Source organism: Erinaceus europaeus, chromosome 4, assembly GCF_950295315.1.
Source record: "Erinaceus europaeus chromosome 4, mEriEur2.1, whole genome shotgun sequence".
Lineage (NCBI taxonomy): Eukaryota > Metazoa > Chordata > Mammalia > Eulipotyphla > Erinaceidae > Erinaceus > Erinaceus europaeus.
The window spans coordinates 49752879-49776577 of NC_080165.1; the positions used below are offsets into that span (position 1 = coordinate 49752879).

Here is a 23699-nt window from a genome sequence, read left to right on the forward strand (position 1 = left end):
ACAACTGATAATTTTGCATAGATATTAGGTCAATTTACACAAAACTGCCAATGTTCGCCATATTAACCTATGAAAAAGGTAAATTTTTAAGAGTAAACCTAACTGATCTCTAGTATTTTGGACTGTACCCTTAGGTTAAATTTTCAGTTATATGACTTACTCAAAACTTAGAAACATGCTGATACATTTCAGTACAGCTCTCAAGGACATCTTGAGAAATGTGTCTAGTTATACCTTAATTTCCCTTTTTCTTTTATTTTTGCCACCTTGAGCCAGCCTGATTCCACTTCCCAAATTTTCTCCCCTGTTTAACCTCAGAGAGAACTGGAGAAACACCACAGACTGACTGCTTTATCCTTTCAGGACCGTCCCCTGTGCCATGCAAGGTACTTCCATGTAGTGTCAGGCCATGGTAAAGTGTGTGCTTTACTAGGTTAGCTCGCTCCTACTTGCCCTTAATCATTATTATCCTTTGTATCTTGATAGCCACTTACATTTCTTTAAAAAAAAAAATTATCTATTACAGCAAGAGAACTACAGCACCTGTGCTGCCAGAGGAACTTGGGACTTCATACTTGGAAGACCAGGACCTTCACCAAAGTCACTTCCATTTATTCCACAACCATATACATTCTTTTCTCTTACCAATACTCTGTAGCTTTCATTTATAATGTATGCCCATATAGGTGTAGGGGTAAAAACTCTTGAAGGATGGAGAGCAAAGTGATTTTTTTCTGCCATAACTTCTATCCTGGTGCCCTGTGTATTTCCTTCATTCGCCTAATGAACATCTACCGAGTTTACACAATGGATCAAAAATTGATAGGGGCAACAGGGACTTAAAATAAAATTCACTTAACACTGCAGGTTTCAAATATCCTTTTGTTATAGCAATAGGTCTCATTTAACATTCATGCTCCACGTTGTAAATTCCCAGATTGTTTTCCTCTTCTGAAGTGGTCTTATCCGGAAACGAAAGCTCTGAAAGTTTAGCCTTTAAACGTTTTTGACTGTGTAAATGCCAGCCCCGAGTCTTCATTAATAATTACTCAAAATGCACCTCCTTAGAAAATTTAGGGCCCCGGAAAGTCAGTACAGGGACTTTTCACGGACTCTGAAGGGCACCCAGGTTAATGCAACAGAGAAAATGCAGATGGTGGCAGCCAGGAGCTCAGTCCAGTTTCTGAACTAGTCTGCGCACCCAGCTGCCCGCAGCCACCTACGAACCTTCGCACGCCAGCTGCACCCCAGCGAGCGGGCGGGGACTCGCACCACACCCGCCCACCCGCCTGCCTCCTCCTCTGCCGAGGGACTAGGCGGGGCGCGCGGCCCAGAGCCGGGTCCCCGCCGAACGCCGCTCCGCCGCAGCCACAGCCGCGCGCCCCGCCCCCAGCGCCCCAGAGCCCCACCCCGGCCCACAAAGGGCGGGCCCGGCGCCACCGCCCACGCTCGCTCCTGCAGGCGGACTCCGGCCGCGCGTGACCGGCGCCGCGCGCGAGCGGTATGAGCGCGCGCCCAGGCCAGTGACCTCCTCGGGGATGGACCGCGGATCCTTCGCGGGAGAAAACCCGAGGCCCCCGCCTGGCCGCCGGCGGCTTCTGCTCTTCCTGTCAGCGGGCCACTGCGGAAGCCCGAGCGGCCCCGGCGTCGCGGCGCGCCGCTGCCTGTCAGCGTTCCCTGGCGGTCTGGGGGCGCTGCGCCCCCGCGCCCCGGCGGCGGGCGGCGGCGCGTCACGTGCCTCCCCACTGCTCCTCCTCCTGCTGGTGCCGTCCCCGCGCCTGGCCGCCGCCGGCCGGCGCCGCTCGCTCGGAGACTGGGAAGGCCTGCGCGCGGGGCCCTCGGCGCTCCCGACCGGGCATGGCGGCGCAGCCAAGTGCCAGCCGGTTCCCCTGGGCGTCGCAGGCGCCGCGGGTGCCTTCCACCACGTGTGCCACGGCCCCGCGGGCGCCCTTGCTTCCTCCAGGAGAGGTGAGCGCAGGACTGGCGGGCGGCCGGGCGGGCGGTGGGCGGGGCGGGCGGGAAGGGGCTTTGCTTTGACCTCGCGACGGGGAAGCCCAGTGACCCCGAGCTCGGGTCAGCTGCCGACACCCGGCTCGTCCTGGGCCGTGGGGACCAAGGTCTGTGTGGACCCGCCCCTCGGGTTCTAGGTCGTCTGGGCTGCGTCGGCTCACCCCGCCCCGTTTACCCGGAATTCAGCCCCGGCTTTTATGGCGCAAAACTCGAAAAGGGGCGGCGGCGACGGCCTGGCAGTCCCGCTGTCAATGTCGAGTCACTCGGCTGACAGAGCTGTGCTGGTCACTTTAGGGGGCGAGGCTCTTGAGACCTAAAGGGATCGTTGTAGAATTTAATAGTTGCAAATTAATGGATCGATTCGTTTGTACTTTACTCGCTAGGCACGTGCTCTGTGCCGGGCTCTTTTCTAGGTACTTGGAAATTATCAGTCTACAAATCTTTTCCTTCTTGAAGTTTGATTTTTAAAAGGGAGGTTATGCACATATTAAATGTATGAATACGTAATCTGTGTAATTTTTAGTGGCTTGAATATATAATCACGTGTGATCTGTGTATGCACGTACTTGTGTAGTGAACACGCTATGATAAATAATATAGGAAAAATAAGGCCACATGAACACATTAGTTAATACATTACTAAAGAGTTAGAAAGTAATGTGGTCCTCTAGTGTTAAGTTTAAGTAGGGTCACCTCAATAGATTTCATTGCGGAAGTAGCATTTGCTGAAATACTTGCAGGTTGTGAGGGCTGTCATTGAACTGTATGAAATTAGTAAAGTCTGAGATAATTGAGTAGGTTTTCATTTGTCTGCTGTTCATGTATGTATCTTCGTGAAAAAAAAAAAGTATTCAAGTCCTTTGCCCAACTTGCAGGTTCATTGTGTTAGTTGATTTTCTGCTATTGTGTTGTAGGAGTTTGTTGTATATTTGAAAATTAATCCCTTATTAGATATATGACCTGCAAGACATTTCCCTCACCCCTTAGTTTATCATTTTAATTTGTTTAATGTTTTTATTACTGAAAAAAATTAGAAAATAGTGATATATATCTATGAGTGATTTTTACTGATTAGCAAATGTAACATAAATATAGCTTTGGTTAGTCCCTACCCATAAGGAACCTCGATGGCTATTTTTTATTTTACTTTTTTTCTTTTTAAATTTATTTTTATTTATTTGTTGGATAGAGACTGAGAGAAATCAAGAGGAAGACACACACACACACACACACACACACACACACACACACACACACACACACACACCAGCCCACCTCCCAGCAGCACTGTTTCACGACTTGTGAAGCTTTTCCTATGCAGGTGGGGATCAGGGGCTTGAACCTGGGTTCTGGTGCTCTGTAATGTGAGCACTCAACCAGGTGCACCACCTGCTGTTTTTCTGAAATATTTTCCTCAGTAGAAATGCCCATTGAATGTTGGCTCCATCTGAATTCTAAGAAAGAAGACCATTTGTTGGAGAAAAAAAATCTGATAAGTAGAGAAACAATATGAAGAAAGCTCAAGAAAAAGTGAAAAGTGATTGTTGAACTCTGTCAGTGCCAACAGTTGAGTTGTTTTTGACCTTTATTTCTGTACGTTACCTTCTGTTTTTCTTTTTTGAGAAGCTAGTAAGTTATGTTTTAAGATATTCTACTAGTAATAATCAGCAGAATGATACTACCATACTTATCTCAAATGATTGACTTCTTCACAGAGTCGTGTAAAGTAAGGATAGATGTAGAATATAGAGAAACACTGCAGGAATGAGAACAGTTAACCTATGCCAGCTGGGTTGGGCAGTAGCGCTGCCGCTAAAGCGCACGTGGCACAAAGCGCAAGGACCGGCGTAAGGATCTCGGTTCAAGCCCCTGGCTCCCCACCTGCAGGGGAGTCGCTTCAGAGGCGATGAAGCAAGTCTGTAGGTGTATGTTTTTCTCTCTCCCTCTCTGTCTTCCCTTCCTCTCTCGATTTCTCTCTGCCCTATCTAACAACGAGCGACATCAACAACAATAATAATAACCACAATAAGGCTACAACGACAAGGGCAACAAAAGGAGAGGGGAACCAAACCCATGCCTACTAACCTATAATAGAGTTAACCAGCAATACCCATTAACCAGGCGTGGGCATTCTCTTCTCAGAGTTTCAGCCTAGTTTGCTATCCAAACTTCTCTATTAAGGCTGCTCAGACTTAAAGATGTTATGAAAAGGAAATTTGTGCCTGGTTTTCTTTTCTGTCAAACAACTTTGGTCTTCTGAGTGTGTTTTTAGTATCCTTTTCATTCTCCCAAAAAGACAATTGTGTATTACACTTTTACAAAGCTCAGTTTACTTGCTGCTTCATAGCTGTGAGGCCTCCATTTGTTGTCAGTAATGGGGGGCAAAAAAGTGAGTCAGAGATGTTCTGAGTACCTGGTATTACTGCTGCATCTTCAGGCCTTGCCCTTAGGCAGAAGTGAGGTGGCCTTCACCCTAGTTAGCAGAGTTGGAATGGAACGTCAATTGGAGAGTGTCCTACCCTCCCCTTCACTTTCCTGAAGGCAGTTTTGAAGTAAATGTGTAAGTGAAATACATTTCAGTTCTTTTTTTGAAAAATGAAAAGCAGCAGTATTTAAATTGGAGTTAATGTTTACATAGAAATAGGATAGTTTTGGGACCAGCTGGTGGCGCACCTGGTTGATTGCACGTGTCACAGTGCGCAAGGACCCGGGTTCGAGCCCCCAGTCCCCACTTGCAGGGGGAAAGCTTTGCGAGTGGTAAAGCAGTGCTGCAGGTGTCTCTCTGTCTCCCTCCCTCTGTAAACACCCCCCTGCCTTCTCTATTTATGGCTGTTTCTATCCAATAAATAAATAAAGATAATTAAAAAAAAAGAAATAGGATAGTTTTAGGGGCTGGATGGTGGCGCACCTGGTTGAACATACATATTACAATGTTAAAGGACTCAGGTTCAAGCCCCCAGTCCCCACCTGCAGGGGGAAAGCTTCATAAGTGGCAAAGCAGGGCTGCAGGTGTCTCTCTGCCTCTCTCCCTCTCTGTTCCTTCCTCTCAATTTTTGGCTGTTGCTATCCAACAAATAAAGATAATTTTAAAATTTTGAAGAAAGAAAAGAAATAGTAAAGTTTTGTGAATGTAGAGAAGGGTTTTGCTTTAATTCACATGAGTAATTATTTTCCTACTAGAAGCAAGAAAAATAACCAGACTAGAATAATCCTGTCATTCTTTTTAAGGAAATTCTAGGTTCAGTTTCAGCCTACTGATCCATAGCAGAACAATTCTGAGATGCGTAGGATAGCCTATAGAGGGGCTGTAGCAAGTTCTCTGCTGGTCCTTCTTTCACCATGGTTTCTTCAGTGAGGTCTGTTCTGTGTCAAACATTCTCATTAAGGTGACTGCAAATAAAAGATGAAAAAAAATAGAGACAAGAAAGTTAAATGAGCTTATGTGGAAAAGGAAGAATATCAGTGAAGAGGAGGAAGCACTTAATCTTAACTTTTCGTTAAAGATCTTATGATTGAAGTGTTACAAGTCATATGGTTGAATTAGATAAGAGAGAGAGAGAGTGTGTGTGAGTGTGTGTGTGTATTTCTGGCCTGCATCATACCAGGTCCTCTGATAGTTGCTTACCATATAAAAATGACCAAGACTGGTTGTGCCTGTTGACCTCATAGTACTAATATATGATAGAGAGAAGGAAATAAGTGTGATAATAGAGCCATCTTTACTGCACTTAAAAATACAGATACTTGGACAATAAATGCTTTTTTCTGACCTGGGATGAGATAGTAGAGAAAGCCACACTGTGTGTCATAATGCCAGACCTGAACAAAGGTGTGCTTAACAGTGAAATTGGAGGAGCAAGCTAAGCTTCAGAGTGGAGTAATAAGGTATGAAAATAAAGGGCAGTTTATGTGGCTGGAGAGAAAGCTGAAGAAGATGCATTCATAGCCCTTACCAAGGACCTTAGGATATACACAAATAAGTCTTTGAATCAAAGGTTATCCCCCCCTTTTTAAAAAAATGATAAGCACACACATAAATAATGTTGTCATTGGGTCTTACATTGTTAGTTTGCAAGCAGTGCTTGATATGATTAGTGATTGTTGGACCTCCAGCATTTATCGTGATGGCAACCATAGCCATAGCTACCTTCTCTTACCAAGTTACCAGTAGGTTGGAAGCCACTTCTTACAGAGAAGTTTGCTTTGGCTTGTTTGCTGTTTCCTTTAGCACATTTAGGAGTTAAATGATTAATTACCCCAAGTTTCTGGTCACTTATGAGACCTTTGAACTCTCAGCTTGTAAGTAGGTGACAGTTCACACTTGTGCCACATTTTATAATGCCTACTTTTAAGTAAGAACAAATAGGAAGCAAGGTTTTTATAATGCTGTTTATTATACTTAAATAAATGGAATTGCATTGCCTAGTAATGTAATTTTGCTGTCAAAATGTCTTTCTGTTATACTTGGAATAATAAATTATTGAAATGTTTGAAATTGACAGAATTACAAATTGGTATTGTAATTGTTCTCTATTTTTAAAACTACTTTGGTGGTTCATAAAATAAGCTAGAAAATCATTATTCTGCTATTACCTTTAAATGAACACCTTGAAACAAGTTTACGAAATGAATTGGGGTCGGGCAGTAGCGCAGTGGATTAAGCACATGTGGCGCAAAGCGCAAGGACCACGTAAAGATCCCGGTTTGAGCCCCGGGCTCCCCACCTGCAGGGGAGTCGCTTCACAGGCGGTGAAGCAGGTCTGCAGGTGTATGTTTTTCTCTCCCCCTCTGTTTTCCTCTACTCTTTCCATTTCTCTCTGTCCTATCCAACAATGACGACATCAACAACAATAATAACTACAAGGGCAACAAAAAGGGAATAAAAAAATTTTTTAAAAATGGATATGCAGTGAAATGCACAAAAATATAGAAAAATACTAACAAACCAAGCCCATTAGTATATAAAGAGGAATATACACCCATGACCAAATCAAAGGGATTCCTTTAACATCTAAAAAAAATCCATTTAAGGGGGTTGAATTGTTATGTAGAAATGTTACACATGTACAAACTACTGTATTTTACTATTGACTATAAACCATTAATCCCTCCAGTAAAGGAACTCAAATAACTCTCGATTTCTCTCTGCCCTATCTAACAACGAGCGACATCAACAACAATAATAATAACCACAATAAGGCTACAACGACAAGGGCAACAAAAGGAGAGGGGAACCAAACCCATGCCTACTAACCTATAATAGAGTTAACCAGCAATACCCATTAACCAGGCGTGGGCATTCTCTTCTCAGAGTTTCAGCCTAGTTTGCTATCCAAACTTCTCTATTAAGGCTGCTCAGACTTAAAGATGTTATGAAAAGGAAATTTGTGCCTGGTTTTCTTTTCTGTCAAACAACTTTGGTCTTCTGAGTGTGTTTTTAGTATCCTTTTCATTCTCCCAAAAAGACAATTGTGTATTACACTTTTACAAAGCTCAGTTTACTTGCTGCTTCATAGCTGTGAGGCCTCCATTTGTTGTCAGTAATGGGGGGCAAAAAAGTGAGTCAGAGATGTTCTGAGTACCTGGTATTACTGCTGCATCTTCAGGCCTTGCCCTTAGGCAGAAGTGAGGTGGCCTTCACCCTAGTTAGCAGAGTTGGAATGGAACGTCAATTGGAGAGTGTCCTACCCTCCCCTTCACTTTCCTGAAGGCAGTTTTGAAGTAAATGTGTAAGTGAAATACATTTCAGTTCTTTTTTTGAAAAATGAAAAGCAGCAGTATTTAAATTGGAGTTAATGTTTACATAGAAATAGGATAGTTTTGGGACCAGCTGGTGGCGCACCTGGTTGATTGCACGTGTCACAGTGCGCAAGGACCCGGGTTCGAGCCCCCAGTCCCCACTTGCAGGGGGAAAGCTTTGCGAGTGGTAAAGCAGTGCTGCAGGTGTCTCTCTGTCTCCCTCCCTCTGTAAACACCCCCCTGCCTTCTCTATTTATGGCTGTTTCTATCCAATAAATAAATAAAGATAATTAAAAAAAAAGAAATAGGATAGTTTTAGGGGCTGGATGGTGGCGCACCTGGTTGAACATACATATTACAATGTTAAAGGACTCAGGTTCAAGCCCCCAGTCCCCACCTGCAGGGGGAAAGCTTCATAAGTGGCAAAGCAGGGCTGCAGGTGTCTCTCTGCCTCTCTCCCTCTCTGTTCCTTCCTCTCAATTTTTGGCTGTTGCTATCCAACAAATAAAGATAATTTTAAAATTTTGAAGAAAGAAAAGAAATAGTAAAGTTTTGTGAATGTAGAGAAGGGTTTTGCTTTAATTCACATGAGTAATTATTTTCCTACTAGAAGCAAGAAAAATAACCAGACTAGAATAATCCTGTCATTCTTTTTAAGGAAATTCTAGGTTCAGTTTCAGCCTACTGATCCATAGCAGAACAATTCTGAGATGCGTAGGATAGCCTATAGAGGGGCTGTAGCAAGTTCTCTGCTGGTCCTTCTTTCACCATGGTTTCTTCAGTGAGGTCTGTTCTGTGTCAAACATTCTCATTAAGGTGACTGCAAATAAAAGATGAAAAAAAATAGAGACAAGAAAGTTAAATGAGCTTATGTGGAAAAGGAAGAATATCAGTGAAGAGGAGGAAGCACTTAATCTTAACTTTTCGTTAAAGATCTTATGATTGAAGTGTTACAAGTCATATGGTTGAATTAGATAAGAGAGAGAGAGAGTGTGTGTGAGTGTGTGTGTGTATTTCTGGCCTGCATCATACCAGGTCCTCTGATAGTTGCTTACCATATAAAAATGACCAAGACTGGTTGTGCCTGTTGACCTCATAGTACTAATATATGATAGAGAGAAGGAAATAAGTGTGATAATAGAGCCATCTTTACTGCACTTAAAAATACAGATACTTGGACAATAAATGCTTTTTTCTGACCTGGGATGAGATAGTAGAGAAAGCCACACTGTGTGTCATAATGCCAGACCTGAACAAAGGTGTGCTTAACAGTGAAATTGGAGGAGCAAGCTAAGCTTCAGAGTGGAGTAATAAGGTATGAAAATAAAGGGCAGTTTATGTGGCTGGAGAGAAAGCTGAAGAAGATGCATTCATAGCCCTTACCAAGGACCTTAGGATATACACAAATAAGTCTTTGAATCAAAGGTTATCCCCCCCTTTTTAAAAAAATGATAAGCACACACATAAATAATGTTGTCATTGGGTCTTACATTGTTAGTTTGCAAGCAGTGCTTGATATGATTAGTGATTGTTGGACCTCCAGCATTTATCGTGATGGCAACCATAGCCATAGCTACCTTCTCTTACCAAGTTACCAGTAGGTTGGAAGCCACTTCTTACAGAGAAGTTTGCTTTGGCTTGTTTGCTGTTTCCTTTAGCACATTTAGGAGTTAAATGATTAATTACCCCAAGTTTCTGGTCACTTATGAGACCTTTGAACTCTCAGCTTGTAAGTAGGTGACAGTTCACACTTGTGCCACATTTTATAATGCCTACTTTTAAGTAAGAACAAATAGGAAGCAAGGTTTTTATAATGCTGTTTATTATACTTAAATAAATGGAATTGCATTGCCTAGTAATGTAATTTTGCTGTCAAAATGTCTTTCTGTTATACTTGGAATAATAAATTATTGAAATGTTTGAAATTGACAGAATTACAAATTGGTATTGTAATTGTTCTCTATTTTTAAAACTACTTTGGTGGTTCATAAAATAAGCTAGAAAATCATTATTCTGCTATTACCTTTAAATGAACACCTTGAAACAAGTTTACGAAATGAATTGGGGTCGGGCAGTAGCGCAGTGGATTAAGCACATGTGGCGCAAAGCGCAAGGACCACGTAAAGATCCCGGTTTGAGCCCCGGGCTCCCCACCTGCAGGGGAGTCGCTTCACAGGCGGTGAAGCAGGTCTGCAGGTGTATGTTTTTCTCTCCCCCTCTGTTTTCCTCTACTCTTTCCATTTCTCTCTGTCCTATCCAACAATGACGACATCAACAACAATAATAACTACAAGGGCAACAAAAAGGGAATAAAAAAATTTTTTAAAAATGGATATGCAGTGAAATGCACAAAAATATAGAAAAATACTAACAAACCAAGCCCATTAGTATATAAAGAGGAATATACACCCATGACCAAATCAAAGGGATTCCTTTAACATCTAAAAAAAATCCATTTAAGGGGGTTGAATTGTTATGTAGAAATGTTACACATGTACAAACTACTGTATTTTACTATTGACTATAAACCATTAATCCCTCCAGTAAAGGAACTCAAATAATAATAATAAAATAAAAATCAATTCAAATAGCAGCATGTTAATAACAAGATAAAAGAGAGAAGCTATATGATTATCTTAAAAAAAAACGGAATTTGGGGGCCTGACACATAATCAAATTGTATGCATATGTCAGTGACTGCACTGTAAAGTATTAACCCCTCAATAAAAATAATCATAAAAGAATTTTAGAAAATTCAATACCATTTCATGATAAAGATTAAAAAAAAAAGACTTGGCTAAGAATAAAACAGTACTACCTCACCTTATAATGAGCATCTGAGGAAAATTCATGTTCCTATGAAAGTTAGAATGTTTACCCTCTGGGATTCAGGCGGTAGTACAGTGGGTTAAGCGTGCAGGGTGCAAAGCGCAAGGACCGGAGTAAAGATCCCTGTTGGAGGCCTTGGCTCCCCACCTGCAAGGCAGTCACTTCACAGGCGATGAAGCAGGTCGGCAGGTGTTTTTCTCTCCCCCTCTGTCTTCTCTTCCTCTCTCCATTTCTCTCTGTCCTATCCAACAACAAACAACATCAACAACAACAATAATAGCCACAACAAGGCTACAACAACAAGAGCAACAAAAGGGGGGAAAAAATGCCTCCAGGAGCAGTGGATTCTTGGTGCAGGCACTGAGCCCCAGCAATAACACTGGAGGCAAAAAAAGAAGACTGTTTGCCATCTAAACTAAGGGGTAAGCATGTCCAATTTCACATTCTTAGTCACTGTACTGGAAGTTCTTTTCTTTTTTTTTTTTAAGAATGTGTTTATTCATGAGAAAGATAGGCAGAGAGAGAAAACCAGACACCATTCTGGCACACGTGCTGCGTTGGATTGAAGTCAGGACCTCATGGTTGAGAATCCAGTGCTTTATCCACTGCGCCACCTCCAAGAGCACTATACTGGAAGTTCAAACTGAGGTGGGAAGGCAAGAAGATGAAAGACATCAGACTGGAAAGAAAGAATTGTCATTTTTCATAGAACACATCACACCTTCCATGTAGAAAATCCCAATGAAGTGGGGCCAGGTTGTGGCGCACCTGGTTAAGTGCTCACACATTACAGTGTGCAAGGACCCAGGTTCAAGCCCATGATTGGTGATGTAGGACTGCAGGTGTCTCTGTCTCTTTCCTTCTCTATCTCCTCCAGTTCTCTCAATTTCTCTGTCTCTATCCAATAATGAATAAATAACAAAATATATTTTTTTTAAAAGTGGGAATAGATACCATAATGGTTATGCAAAGAGATTCTAGACCTGAAGCTCCAAAGGCCCAGGTTCAGTCCCCCACATCACCATAAACCAAAGCTGGGTAGTGCTCTGGTTTAAAAAAAAAGAAAGAAATTTCCAATGAATTCAGTAGAAGACTATAAAAACGAGTACATTCAGCAAGATTAGAGGGTATGGACTCAATATACAAAAATCTGTTATTTTTCTGTACACAATAAATAAGAGAGTAGGAATGAAAATAAGCAGTTCCCTATACAGTAACATCAAAAATAATAAAATATTTTGAAATTGGTGTAATCCTCTCAAAGCATAAAATTTATACTTCAAAATTTACATAACATTAAAAACGCAGACATTATGAAGGGATATCCCATGCTCATGGATTGGTAGATTTAATATTAAGATAATGATTTTAAAAAAAAGAAGAAGATGGCGATTTAATACTGAGATGGCAGTGTTCCTCAGATTAAATCTGCAGATTCAATACAATATTTAAGTTACAGGTGGCTACTTTGTAGACACTGATAAACTGGTCCTAAAATTTACATGGAAACTAAGGGACCTAGAATAGCCTACACCATCTTGAAAAACGAAACTGCCACACAGCAACAAAAAACACAGAAAATGTAGCATAGATCAATAGAAATGAAGAACACAAAGATAAGTGCTCACATTTATAGTCAATCAATTTTTTTTTTTAATATCCAAAGCCTTGTGTGTGGGCTGAATCAAACCTAGAATATGTGCATGACTAAAGGGTGCCTTCCCAGGTGAGCTAGCTTGTTTACCCAGTCAGCTGATTTTTTATGAGTTCCAAGACATTTTGTGTGTGTGTGTGTGTGTGTGTGTATGCATATGTGTACAGTTAGAACCTTGCACCTACATGATTGCACTGCTCCAGGCTACTTCCTCGTTCAGAGACAAAGAGACACCACAGCTCTGGAGCTTTCTCCAGTCTCATAGCACCTCCTGTGGGGTGCAAGAACTCAAGTCATGCACCCTACCTAGTAAACTAGCTGTATAGTCCTACACTACAATCTAATAAAGAAAATAGGGTTAAAGGGAGTCGGGCCGTAGCGCAGCGGGTTAGACGCAGGTGGTACAAAGCACAAGGACCAGCGGAAGGATCCTGGTTCGAGCCCCCAGCTCCCCACCTGCAGGGAAGTTGCTTCACAGGCAATGAAGCAGGTTGCAGGTGTCTTATCTTTCTCTCCCCCCTCTGTCTTCCCCTCCTCTCTCCATTTCTCTCTGTTTCTGTGTCCAATGACATCAATAACAACAATAACTACAACAATAAAACAACAAGGGCAACAAAAGAGAATAAATAAATAATATGATGTTCTGAGTTTGATCTCTAGCATGCCATATGCCAGAGTGTTCCTCTGGTTCTCTTTCTGTCTAATGTAAGTAAATAAATATTTTTAAGAGAAAGATTTGAAAACAGCCACTCAAAAAATGGGTATGTGAGTGTTCATAAACAGTATTATTCATAATCACTTCAAAAAAAGTGCAAAGAACTTAAGTGCCTTTAGGCAAGTGTATAGGTGGGGAAAAGCTGTATCCACACTGTGGGGTGTTAGGTGGCAGTAAAGGAATATGAGGGTCATGGTATCTCTCTTCCTCCTCATTCTCCTTTTCCCTCTAAAATAGATGAATGGTAAAATTGGCCTGGGGTGGCCCAGGAGATGGCACAGCGTAAAAACAATAATGACCACAACAATAATAAAAAACAAGGGGAAAAGCTGGCCTCCAGGAGCAGTGGATTTGTGGTGCAGGCACCGAGGCCCAGCAATAACCCTGGAAGCAAAAAAAAAAAAAAAAAAAAAAAAGAATTAGATTAACATGGATGAGATCATGAGTTCGGTCCCTGGCATCTCATATACCAGAGTGATGCCCTGACTATCCTCCCATCCCCAAATTACCAATATTTCATAAAATAAACCTTTTTTTTTTAATTTGCCTGGAGAAGGCCACTTAGTGGTGATAGAATGCATGAATGAGGCCCCCACTGCACATAAAAATTTGAAAGTAAGTTACTGACATACTATAAAGTAGATGAGTCTTGAAAATATCATGATGGTGGGTTAAGCGCACGTGGCGCAAAGCGCAAGTACCTGCATAAGGATCCCGGTTCGAGCCCCTGGCTCCCCACCTGCAGGGGAATTGCTCCACAGGCGGTGAAACAGGTCTGTGGGTGTCTATCTTTCTCTCCTCCTCTCTGTCTTCCCCTCCTCGCTCCATTTCTCTCTGTCCTGTCCAACCAACAACAAGGACATCAACAACAATGACATCAATAACAGCAATAAATAACTACAACAAGGGCACGAAAAGGGAATAAATAGATATAAGAAAGAAAGAAAGAAAGAAAGAAAGAAAGAAAGAAAGAAAGAAAGAAAGGGAAAATATCATGATGGGTCAGAGACAGTCAGAATACCGTAGTCATTCAAATGAGGTATCCATGGGAAGCAACTTCTTAAAGGCAAAAAGTAGGTCAGTGATTGCATAAGGGCAAGGGAAAAGGGAATTAAGAAGAGGCAGTGATAGCTAAAGAAGGTGGAATTTCATTTATGGGGTGATGGAATTATTCTGAGGTTGATTGTGAGGATAACTGCACAACTAGAAACTTAATTTTTTAAATTTTTTATTTATAAAAAGGAAACATTGACAAAACCATAGGATAGGAGGGGTACAACTCGACACAATTCCCACCATCAGAACTCCGTATCCCATCCCGTCCCCTGATAGCTTCCCTATTCTTTATCCCTCTGGGAGTATGGACCCAAGGTCATTGTGGGGTACAGAAGGTGAAGGTCTGGCTTCTGTAATTGCTTCCCTGCTGTGAACATGGGTGTTGACAGGTCGAGCCATATTCCCAGCCTATCTCTCTCTTTCCCTAGTGGGGTGGGAAAGCGGGCTCTGGGGAAGCGGGGCTCAGGACACATTGGTGGGGTTGTCTGGCCAGGGAAGTCTGGTTGGCATCATGCTGGCATCTGGAATCTGGTGGCTAAAAAGAGAGTTAACATATAAAGCCTAAGAAGTTGTTGACTAATCATGAACCTAAAGGCTGAAATAGTGCAGATGAAGAATTGGGGTTTCTCTGTTTTGTAGATAGCTAGTAGGCCTATCTTAGTTATATTCCAAAAGGCCCATGACTATACTAGTTTTGTTTTTTTTTTTTCCCTGATCCTGAAATCTGATACAAAGGTGGATCCAAATTATTGGCTGGGGAGATGATGGCATGGCTGGGACAAGGACCAGAAAGCTGCATCAGAGAAGAGAGTAGCTCCCAAATATGGGAAAGGTATATAAATATTGTTGACTGTAAACCCCAGCAATTTGATGTGATTTGGGCCCCATATTCAGCTTAGAAGCCTATGTGACCTCTGCATCCCTGTAGATCTGAGCTCACATTCTATGGTCATGAGTAGGAACATTCCAAGCTGCCCCAATTTCAGGACCCATCTTCCTCAGGTGGAGCATAGAGTACTGTTGTTGATCCAAGTTGAGGGCAAGGTCCTATGGAGATCCACAAAGGGGTCTACTGTGTTGTTCCTGATAACATTGGCAACATTGGGGACGGATTTATTCAAGGTCTAGGCCCATCATGTCTGTGTGGGAATCTCAGGACTCCCCAACTAAGCCCCAGCTGATGGGGTGACCTGATAATGACTAAAGAGTCATCATTAAAGTTTGCCAGTCTCTTGCCCTTATTCATCTTTTTCGGTCCTTGCTTTGCTAAGGTTACCTTTGGAGTGACTGAGGGAAGTGTAATAGGAAGTGGAGTGTTTATGTACACTCCTACTAATTTGTAGTCGTACAAATCACTATTTGAGAGGGGAAAAATTGATTGAATGTCTCAAACTTTTTAATGCACAGACCATAGGCTGAGTCATTGATATGTATATGTGATTATATATATATATATATATATATTTTTTTTTTTTTTTTTTTTAACCAGAGCTCTGCTCAACTCTGGCTTATGGAACTTCAGGCATGAAAGTATTTTGGATAACAATTTTTGCTGTCTCCCCAGTTCCAGTCTCATCTGTAAACTTAATTTTTAAAAATGTAATTATATACCTAAGATGAGTGAATTGTATGATACATAAATTGTGTCTCAATAAAACTATAAAAACAAGCTATTTTTATGGTGTTGAACTGTCTTTGCTTACTACCGTCGTAACTTTTTTGTCTTTTCCATTCCAGAATTGAGTCTTTCTGCTGGGTACCCACAACTGGAACGCAAAAGGAAAGAGTTCACCTCTTCAGGGAGTAGAAAACTCTACTTTGATACTCATGCCTTAGTGTGTGTACTTGAAGAAAATGGTAATTCTCTCTTCATTGGTTATTCAACACCATACAAAAGCACTGTATGTAATAAGCTTGACCCAGATTCCAGTCCAGCCTTCATTGCATTGAAGGAACCTTCCATGCTGTGGTTTCTCTCTTCCTCTCTTACTCTCTAGCTCTCTATGCCACTCTGACTTGAAAAAGCCCAGAGTAGGCTGAGGAGACAGCTTACTCACTGTCCAAATCTTTTTGTGCACGAGGCTCTGAACTCCCAAATTCAACACTCAGCACCACTACAAGTTTTGCTTAGTGTTCTCCCTTCTGATCTTGTTTTTCAACTTCTGCCTATGAGTGAGACCATTCTGTATTCATTCTTCTGTTTCTTACATATCTCACTTAACATGACTCCTTTAACATTCACTCCATCCAAGATGGGGTGAAGAAGGTGAAATCACCATTTTTAATAGCTGAGTAGTATTCCCTTATGTATATATACCACAGCTTACTCAGCCACTCATCTGTTGTTGACACCTGGGTTGCTTCCAGGTTTTGGCTATTACAAATTGTACTGCTATGAACATAGGTGTGCACAAATCTTTTTAGATGGGTTTTTGTTTATTTTTACAACCTATATACATATTTAAGATTAAGTAAGTCACATACTTTTGTAGAAAATAGAGAATAAAAATACCTAGAATTTTTATTAAAATACAGAAACAATATCTAAAATGTAACTTGTAAATTTTTACTTTGACATTAGGTTTAATAATAGGACTTTTTTCCTCTTTTTTTTATTATTAGTGATTGGTAACTGGGTTTTAACAAATTTATAATATTTCAAGAGTTCAGTTTTTTACAGCCATACAAAAAAGCATGACTTTTGACTACTAGGGAGGGCATTTGAAATCCTCTTTGTAGGGGCTGGGTGGTGGTATATCCAGTTGAGCAGACATGTTACAGTGCACAAGGAGCCACATTCAAGCCTCTGGTCCTCACCTGGGAGGAGGAATGGGGGGAGAAGAACTTCACAAATGGTAAAGCAGTGCTCTCCTTCTCCCTCTGTTGCTTCTCTCCTCCCCCTCATTTCTCTCTGTCTCTATCCAATTAATAAATAATATATTTTTTAAAAGAAAGAAAGAAATCTGCATGGAGGCCAAGTGCTTAACATTACAGGGGAAACACTGTCAGATATGTCATACTTGTTCAGACACTAGAGGCCTGTGCCTCTAGTCTGCTTACCTTCTAGGATACTAAGCTTTCCACCTGCTTCTGAATTCAGTTGTTCACCAAGATATGATGTTGCATTTTCTGTCTTTCTATAAGAATTTATTTTTCCCTGGCAACTGAATATTGCTGTCTTTGTTTTCTTAGGGTTTACTACACAACAAGCAGAAATCATTGTGTCTGCATTGGTTAAGATCATCGATGCCAACATGGATATCATCTACAAAGACATGGTCACAAAGATGCAGCAGGTTAGCTTTCTTGTGTGTTCTATGAAATACAAAATTTGAAGATAGAATGGTACTTGTATGATTTATTTTTGTATATTATTCTGTCTAACTATATATATTCTTTAATTATAGAGATAAATTGAGATAAATTACTTTAGTGGCATAATAAAGAGTACTTAATGCAGTACTATTTAGTCAGCTGTTGAAGAATCATTCCAGTGGGGCCAGGTTGGTGGTGCACCTGGTTGAGCGCACAACTGCAAGGGAAAAGTGGTGAAGCAGAGCTACAGGTGTTTTTCTGTCTCTCTCCCTCTCAGTCTCCCCCTTCCCTCTCAATTTCTGATTATCTCTATCCAATAAATAAATAAAAATAATGAGAAAAGTCATGCCGGAAGTCTCAAAAACTGTTCCTGTCAGACATACTTTTAATAAATGTGAGCTATAGCCAGACTTGTAACAGTTTGCACTTGAAGTCAGGCTGCCACTCATTTCACCAGTTCACTTGATGATGATAGCATACTTGTGTTTTTATTCTTCTCTTTTCTCACTGGAGTGTGACCTTTTATCTTCTGCCTACATTCTTCTAGTTTCTCTGGAAGAGAAGTAAAGATGGAGGAAACAGATTTCCTAGACAAGACTCCCTTAAATGTTGTGTTGTTCTTTTCCTAGGAGATCACTCTTCAGCAACTGATGTCTCAGATTTCTAATGTGAAAAAAGATATGATTATTTTGGAGAAGAGTGAATTTTCAGCCCTGAGAGCTGAAAATGAGGTAAAAACTAAAGAACTTCTTATGCTTATAAAACACTTTATAGCTACATTAAGACATTGAAATACAATATACATATATAAAAGTACACATCTAAAACTTACACACACACAGTATACACTGTCCATTAGTCCCAGAATTAGAATATTACTGGCACAATATTACCTGCTCATGCCTGTTTCTAGTCACTCCTGCTGATAAAATCACCTTGCAGACTTGTATTGCCATTAACTAGTGCTGCTTGTTCTAGAACTTCATATGATAGAATCAGACTGTGGTGTGCTTAGCAGCAATCCATGATTCATTTATACTGACTCTACTGTAAAGGTTATATCACACATACCATTATGTACATTAGAATTATTTCTAGTTTGGTGCTATTGTGAATAACTATAGCTGTGAAATATCCCTTAGTTTTTTAGAGTGTGTCCTGTCAGGTCAGTGTTTGAGTGTTGTCTTTGCTTCTTTTGTTTTCAGGCCTAATTAAAGTTCTAAAGGATAATCCATTTACTATCTGTTAATCTTTGTAAGAAGCCTTATAGTTAAAAAAAAAAAATAAAGATTCTTTTTGCTAGAAAAATGTAAAGTTGGAAACTCAAAGCTGTTGTAAAAGTTTACTATTTGAGGACAGAATTACCTAAAAGAACATTTTAAAGACTTCTTAAAAGAAGCAAATGTGTACATTAAGAACAGTGTGTCAGGTGGGGAAGATAGCATAATGGTTATGCAAACAGACTCATGCATGAGGCTCCGAGGTCCAAGGTTCAGTCCCCCACACCACCATAAACTAAAGGTGAATAGAGCTCTGGAAAAAAAAGAAAAGAACAGTTGTGTAACAAAATCCATGTAGCCTTTATGGTGAATTTTAAGTAATCTCAAGGTACACACACAACTTAAATACTATCTTGGCATGACAGTCCTGCCACTAAAATTCCCATTACCTTTTGAATGTAACCAAGTTTATGTTGAATTAGGAAGGAACTGAATGTAACCAAGTTTATGTTGAATTAGGAAGGAACTGAATGTAACCAAGTTTATGTTGAATTAGGAAGGAACTTGTGCATGAATATATATTTTTTAGTATTAGCAAGTTTTGTATTTTCTTGGAAGCCTTGTAAGCCTGATTGTCATTTGTTTTTAATGTGTTTTCCAGAAAATAAAACTAGAACTGCACCAGTTAAAACAGCAAGTAATGGTAAGACCCTCTTCCCTGCTTGCTTGTTTTTAATTATATAAGTTTATTAATAACTGTAATTTCAGAAACACTTTATATGTTAGCTAAGAACACAGCCAGTGAATAAGCTAATGATGCCTGTAGCTAAATTTGTTAAGAAAAATCGTATCCTAGGAGAGCTAGGTAATTTTAATTTTTATTCATTTTTAATGCAGCATCAGGGCATTAACACAAGGTGCTATATATACACTGTACCGGTAAGAAATCTTTGTGGGCCAGTTTTCTATTTCTTATGTTTTTGGTAAGGGAAAGAGGAAGGAGAGGCACCACAGTTAATACTACCATCTATGGAAGTCTCTAGTGCAACCCACTATGTTCTTATGTGGTTCCAAGGTTCAAGCCCAAGGCTTCACATACCATAGACATGGCTTATACTGGATGAACTGTCTCCTGAGCCCAAGAATTATGTCATTCTTAAGTGAAAATTTTCTAAAGTAGCTATAGGTAACCCTTAGATTCTCAGAAACTGTCTCTGTATAACTACATGTGATTTTTCAAATGCTTACTGTGCCAACTGTTTGATTATTTTCTTTTATTAGTGATCTAATAATGATTGACAAGATTGTGGAAATGACATCAGTGGTAAAACAAACAAAAAATTTGGATTATGTATAAGGAAAAGGGCTTTATTTAGACCAGAATTCATTATTTTACTTCTTGAAAACCTCATCTTTACTTTACTTTCCAAAGTTGTCCAGTGGCATTATTCATAGATTCTACAAGGAGATCAGACAGAAGATCTTGGAGGTTTAAAGCAAAATAACCCACTCCAGAGAGACTTTAACATAAAAAAAAAAAAGATGTGTGTGTGTATATATAACTAGGAAGTCCTAAATACAAAATATATGTGCTGATTTCAGATGTGGCTTCACCACAGTCTCCCAACATCACTGGTCCTTAGTTCTGTTTCTCCAGGAGGTTTTGACCCTAACTACCTCCTTTGACTGGCTCTCCTGGGTAGATGCAGAATAAGCAGCAATCCTAGGCTTCATGTCACAGAGTGGTTGGATCTTGCTTTGAATTTCTTTTTCTCTTTGTGTTCTTTGCCTTTCTATTAGGATGAAGTGATCAAAGTTCGAACAGATACCAAATTAGACTTCAATCTAGAAAAGAGCAGAGTGAAAGAGCTGGTATGTTCCTTTAAAATAAAAGAATGTCACTTTCTTTGCAGAATATAATTCTTAGTCATACATAAGTTCATATATAGCTCAAGATTATTGTTAAACGTTTACTTGCTTATATACTAAATAGTTTCTTTTAATTACATTTTAGTGAAGAGCTTAAATTTGATGATTTCAAAAGTAACCTTAAAATGTTTATCAAATCAAATTTAAATCTTTGTTTTGGAGATACTAGAATATGTGTATCTGACAATGAAATGAAACCAATTTTGATGTCTTTAATACTGATTTAAAATTTATAAGTTCTTGATTTCATACAAGCTAAATTGATTATCTGACTCAAAAATATTAAATCAACACTGAAATCAAGATTAAAGTATTTCCATGCTTTTCTAATAGAAAATTATAGCAGAGGTTGGGTGGCAGCCCACCTGGTTGAGCGCACATGTTACAGTGAGTGCACAAGGATCCTGGTTCAAGCCCCTGGTCCCCACCTATAGAGAGCAAGATTCGCAAGTGGTAAAGTGGTGTTGCAGGTATCACACTGTCTCTCTACCTTTCACACCCTTCCATCTCAATTTCTGGTTCTCTCTATCAAATAAATAAAAATATTTTTTATTTAAAAAATAAAAATTATAACAATTATTGCATTGTTTTTACGTGCAAATTCTAGTTTCTTTTTTAAGTTGAAATGATAAAGTAGTGCTGTACATTTTCTACCAAATTGAGAACACAAAATAGAGACTGTAAATAATTAAGCTGAAAGATTTTGATACCTGTACAGCAACCTATGCATTTATGCACAGGACCCAAGAAAGTTGGGTATGGGAGTTGGGCAGTAGCTCAACGGGTTAAGCACACATGGTGCCAAAGCACAAGGACCGGCATAAGGATCCCGGTTCGAGCCCCCGGCTCCCCACCTGCAGGGGAGTCGCTTCACAGGCGGTGAAGCAGGTCTGTAGGTGTCTATCTTTCTCTCCCCCTCTCGATTTCCCCCTCTTCTCTCCATTTCTCTCTGTCCTATCCAACAATGATGACATCAATAACAACAACAGTAACTACAGCAATAAAACAACAAGGGCAACAAATGGGAATAAATAAATAAATAAATAAATATTAAAAAAAAAATAAGAAGAAAGTTGGGTATACAATTCTGCTCCCTTTGCTTCTTTCCAAGATAATACGTATATAAAAATATTTTCACCTTTTTCACTCTAATTCTTTTTTATTGTAATATAATTGACGTAAAAAAATTTGTTTCAGATGTATGTGTATGTAGCAAAATGATCACAACAGTAAGTCTTAAGCTAACATTTATCATCATACATAGAGGTTTTTCCTTGATGAGAACTATTAAGATGTACTCTGCTAGATACTGCAAATGTAGCATAATACAGTGTTATTAACCGTAGCCATAGTGCCAGATACTCCATCCTCATTACTATAACTGGAAATGTGTGTGTACCTTTTGACCTGTGTACATCCCACTACTCTCATTCTGCTCCCTGGCATCTAACAGTGTTTTTTCGTCGTCTGTGAACTAGAGGAAGGAAGGTTTAAATTAGGTTTCAGACTTATTTAAGTTAGGTCCCATATGGCAGTGAAGATGAACTCAACCCTCTTATTCCTTTAGTTGATAAGGTTTTATTATCAAACTAAATTAACTGTGCTGATGCAGCCAAATCAAAAAGTAGTGTGGCCTATAAACTGCTAGAGTGAAATGGAGCTTCATAGAAGTTATCTAAAGATCATAGTAACGTCAAGATTTCATTTTTCTCTGGACCAAGTAGACATTGACTTAGATTTTTGTTGTTGCTCAGGGGTGTCCAGAAAAATTCACTACCTCCTGCCCTCTGGTGGTTATCTGATGTATAGCTCTCTTTCTGTTTGAAACAGTATTTAAAGAGATGATAGGGTTAACTTTGAAAAATCCCTTTGTTAGGATTTGTTTTATCATACACAACATCACCATAATTTACGTCCTTTGACATTATTTGTATATAGCTGTGCTAACGGTTGCTTCTGTTTTCCCTGATCTAGGCTTTTAAGAGAGTGAACATATCAAAGACTCAGCCTGTGAATTAAAAAGACTCACTCTGTGCTTTAAAAAGTTTGAGACATACAATCAAGTTTTCCCCTCTCATATTAATTAAATAGTGATTTAAAAATTGGCTTAGGGTTAGAAGAATCACTGTGACTAATGAAATACTATGCCTGCTGTTTCTAGAAAAAAAAACCAATTTTTAAAAGAGCTGATAATAGTTTAGGTTGCTTTGATAAACTAACCTACTAGTTTATCCCAAACTTTAAGCAGTACACAATTCAATAAAGTATCAACACAGGAACACTTATTAATTTTCTTTCAAGAAGTACTTCTGGGGTGGGTAGATAGCATAACAGTTATGCAAAAAGAATCTTAAAAACAAAAGCATCTCTATTCAGAAATATGCCTAAGTTCTCATAGATTTACAACTATTGACTTACCACAGATAGGTTTTTCCACACCAGAAGGGGTTTTTTGTGTGTGAAATTCCAAGGATTTGAATCTAGATATAAAACTGAAAAAAAATGGATTCTTTTAAGATTTTGTTCTGTTTCCTAAAATTGAAACTATATGAGAGGTCAAAACAATAGATTTTGCATCAGATCTGGAAGTAACAGGTGTTGGTGGAGTTGTTGTTGGTGAGAATACAAACTGGTGTAGCCCATTTGGGAGACTGTCTGAATAATCCTTAAATAAGAATGGAATTAACCTTATGATCCAGTCATACTGCACTTGGGCATTTGTCCAAAGGACAGTGAAACACTAATGAGAAGGGACAAATGTACAACTATATTCATAGCTGCATTATACTCAATAGCCAAGGAGTAGAGTAGCCCACATGCCCATCAACAAATTATGGGACACACACACACACACCCATGAGATACTACTCTTCAGTCAAAAAGATGGTATTGTGCCATTTGGGACAAAGTGGACAGGAGTGGAGGTGATCTTGTTCAGTGAAATTAGTAAAGAAATGAAATTCAACTACTAACTGTAAGGATCCCGCCGTAAGGATCCCGATTCAAGACCCCGGCGCCCCACCTGCAGGGGAGTTGCTTCACAAGCGGTAAAGCAGGTCTGCAGGTGTCTAACTTTCTCTCCCCCTCTGTGTCTTCCCTCCTCTCTCCTTTTCTCTCTGTCCTATCCAACATCGATGGCAATAAGAATAATTACAACAATAAAACAAGGGCAACAAAAGGGAATAAATAAATTTTTTTAATTTTTTTTAAAAAGGGGGAGTCGGGCAGTAGC

At 39.9% G+C, this 23699-nt stretch overlaps 1 protein-coding gene across 1 annotated transcript in view; it reads left to right on the top strand.

Moving 5' to 3' along the window:
• The first annotated feature begins 1209 nt into the window (after positions 1-1209).
• MCUR1 (mitochondrial calcium uniporter regulator 1) overlaps positions 1210-23699 on the top strand; it is a 28212-nt gene continuing 5722 nt past the window's right edge. Inside the window, exons 1-6 of the mRNA XM_060189339.1 lie at positions 1210-1968; positions 15741-15860; positions 17196-17299; positions 17948-18049; positions 19200-19241; positions 20339-20410. Of these exons, the coding sequence (XP_060045322.1) occupies positions 1539-1968; positions 15741-15860; positions 17196-17299; positions 17948-18049; positions 19200-19241; positions 20339-20410 (870 nt within the window). The 5' untranslated portion in view covers positions 1210-1538. The remainder of the gene's footprint in view (positions 1969-15740; positions 15861-17195; positions 17300-17947; positions 18050-19199; positions 19242-20338; positions 20411-23699) is intronic.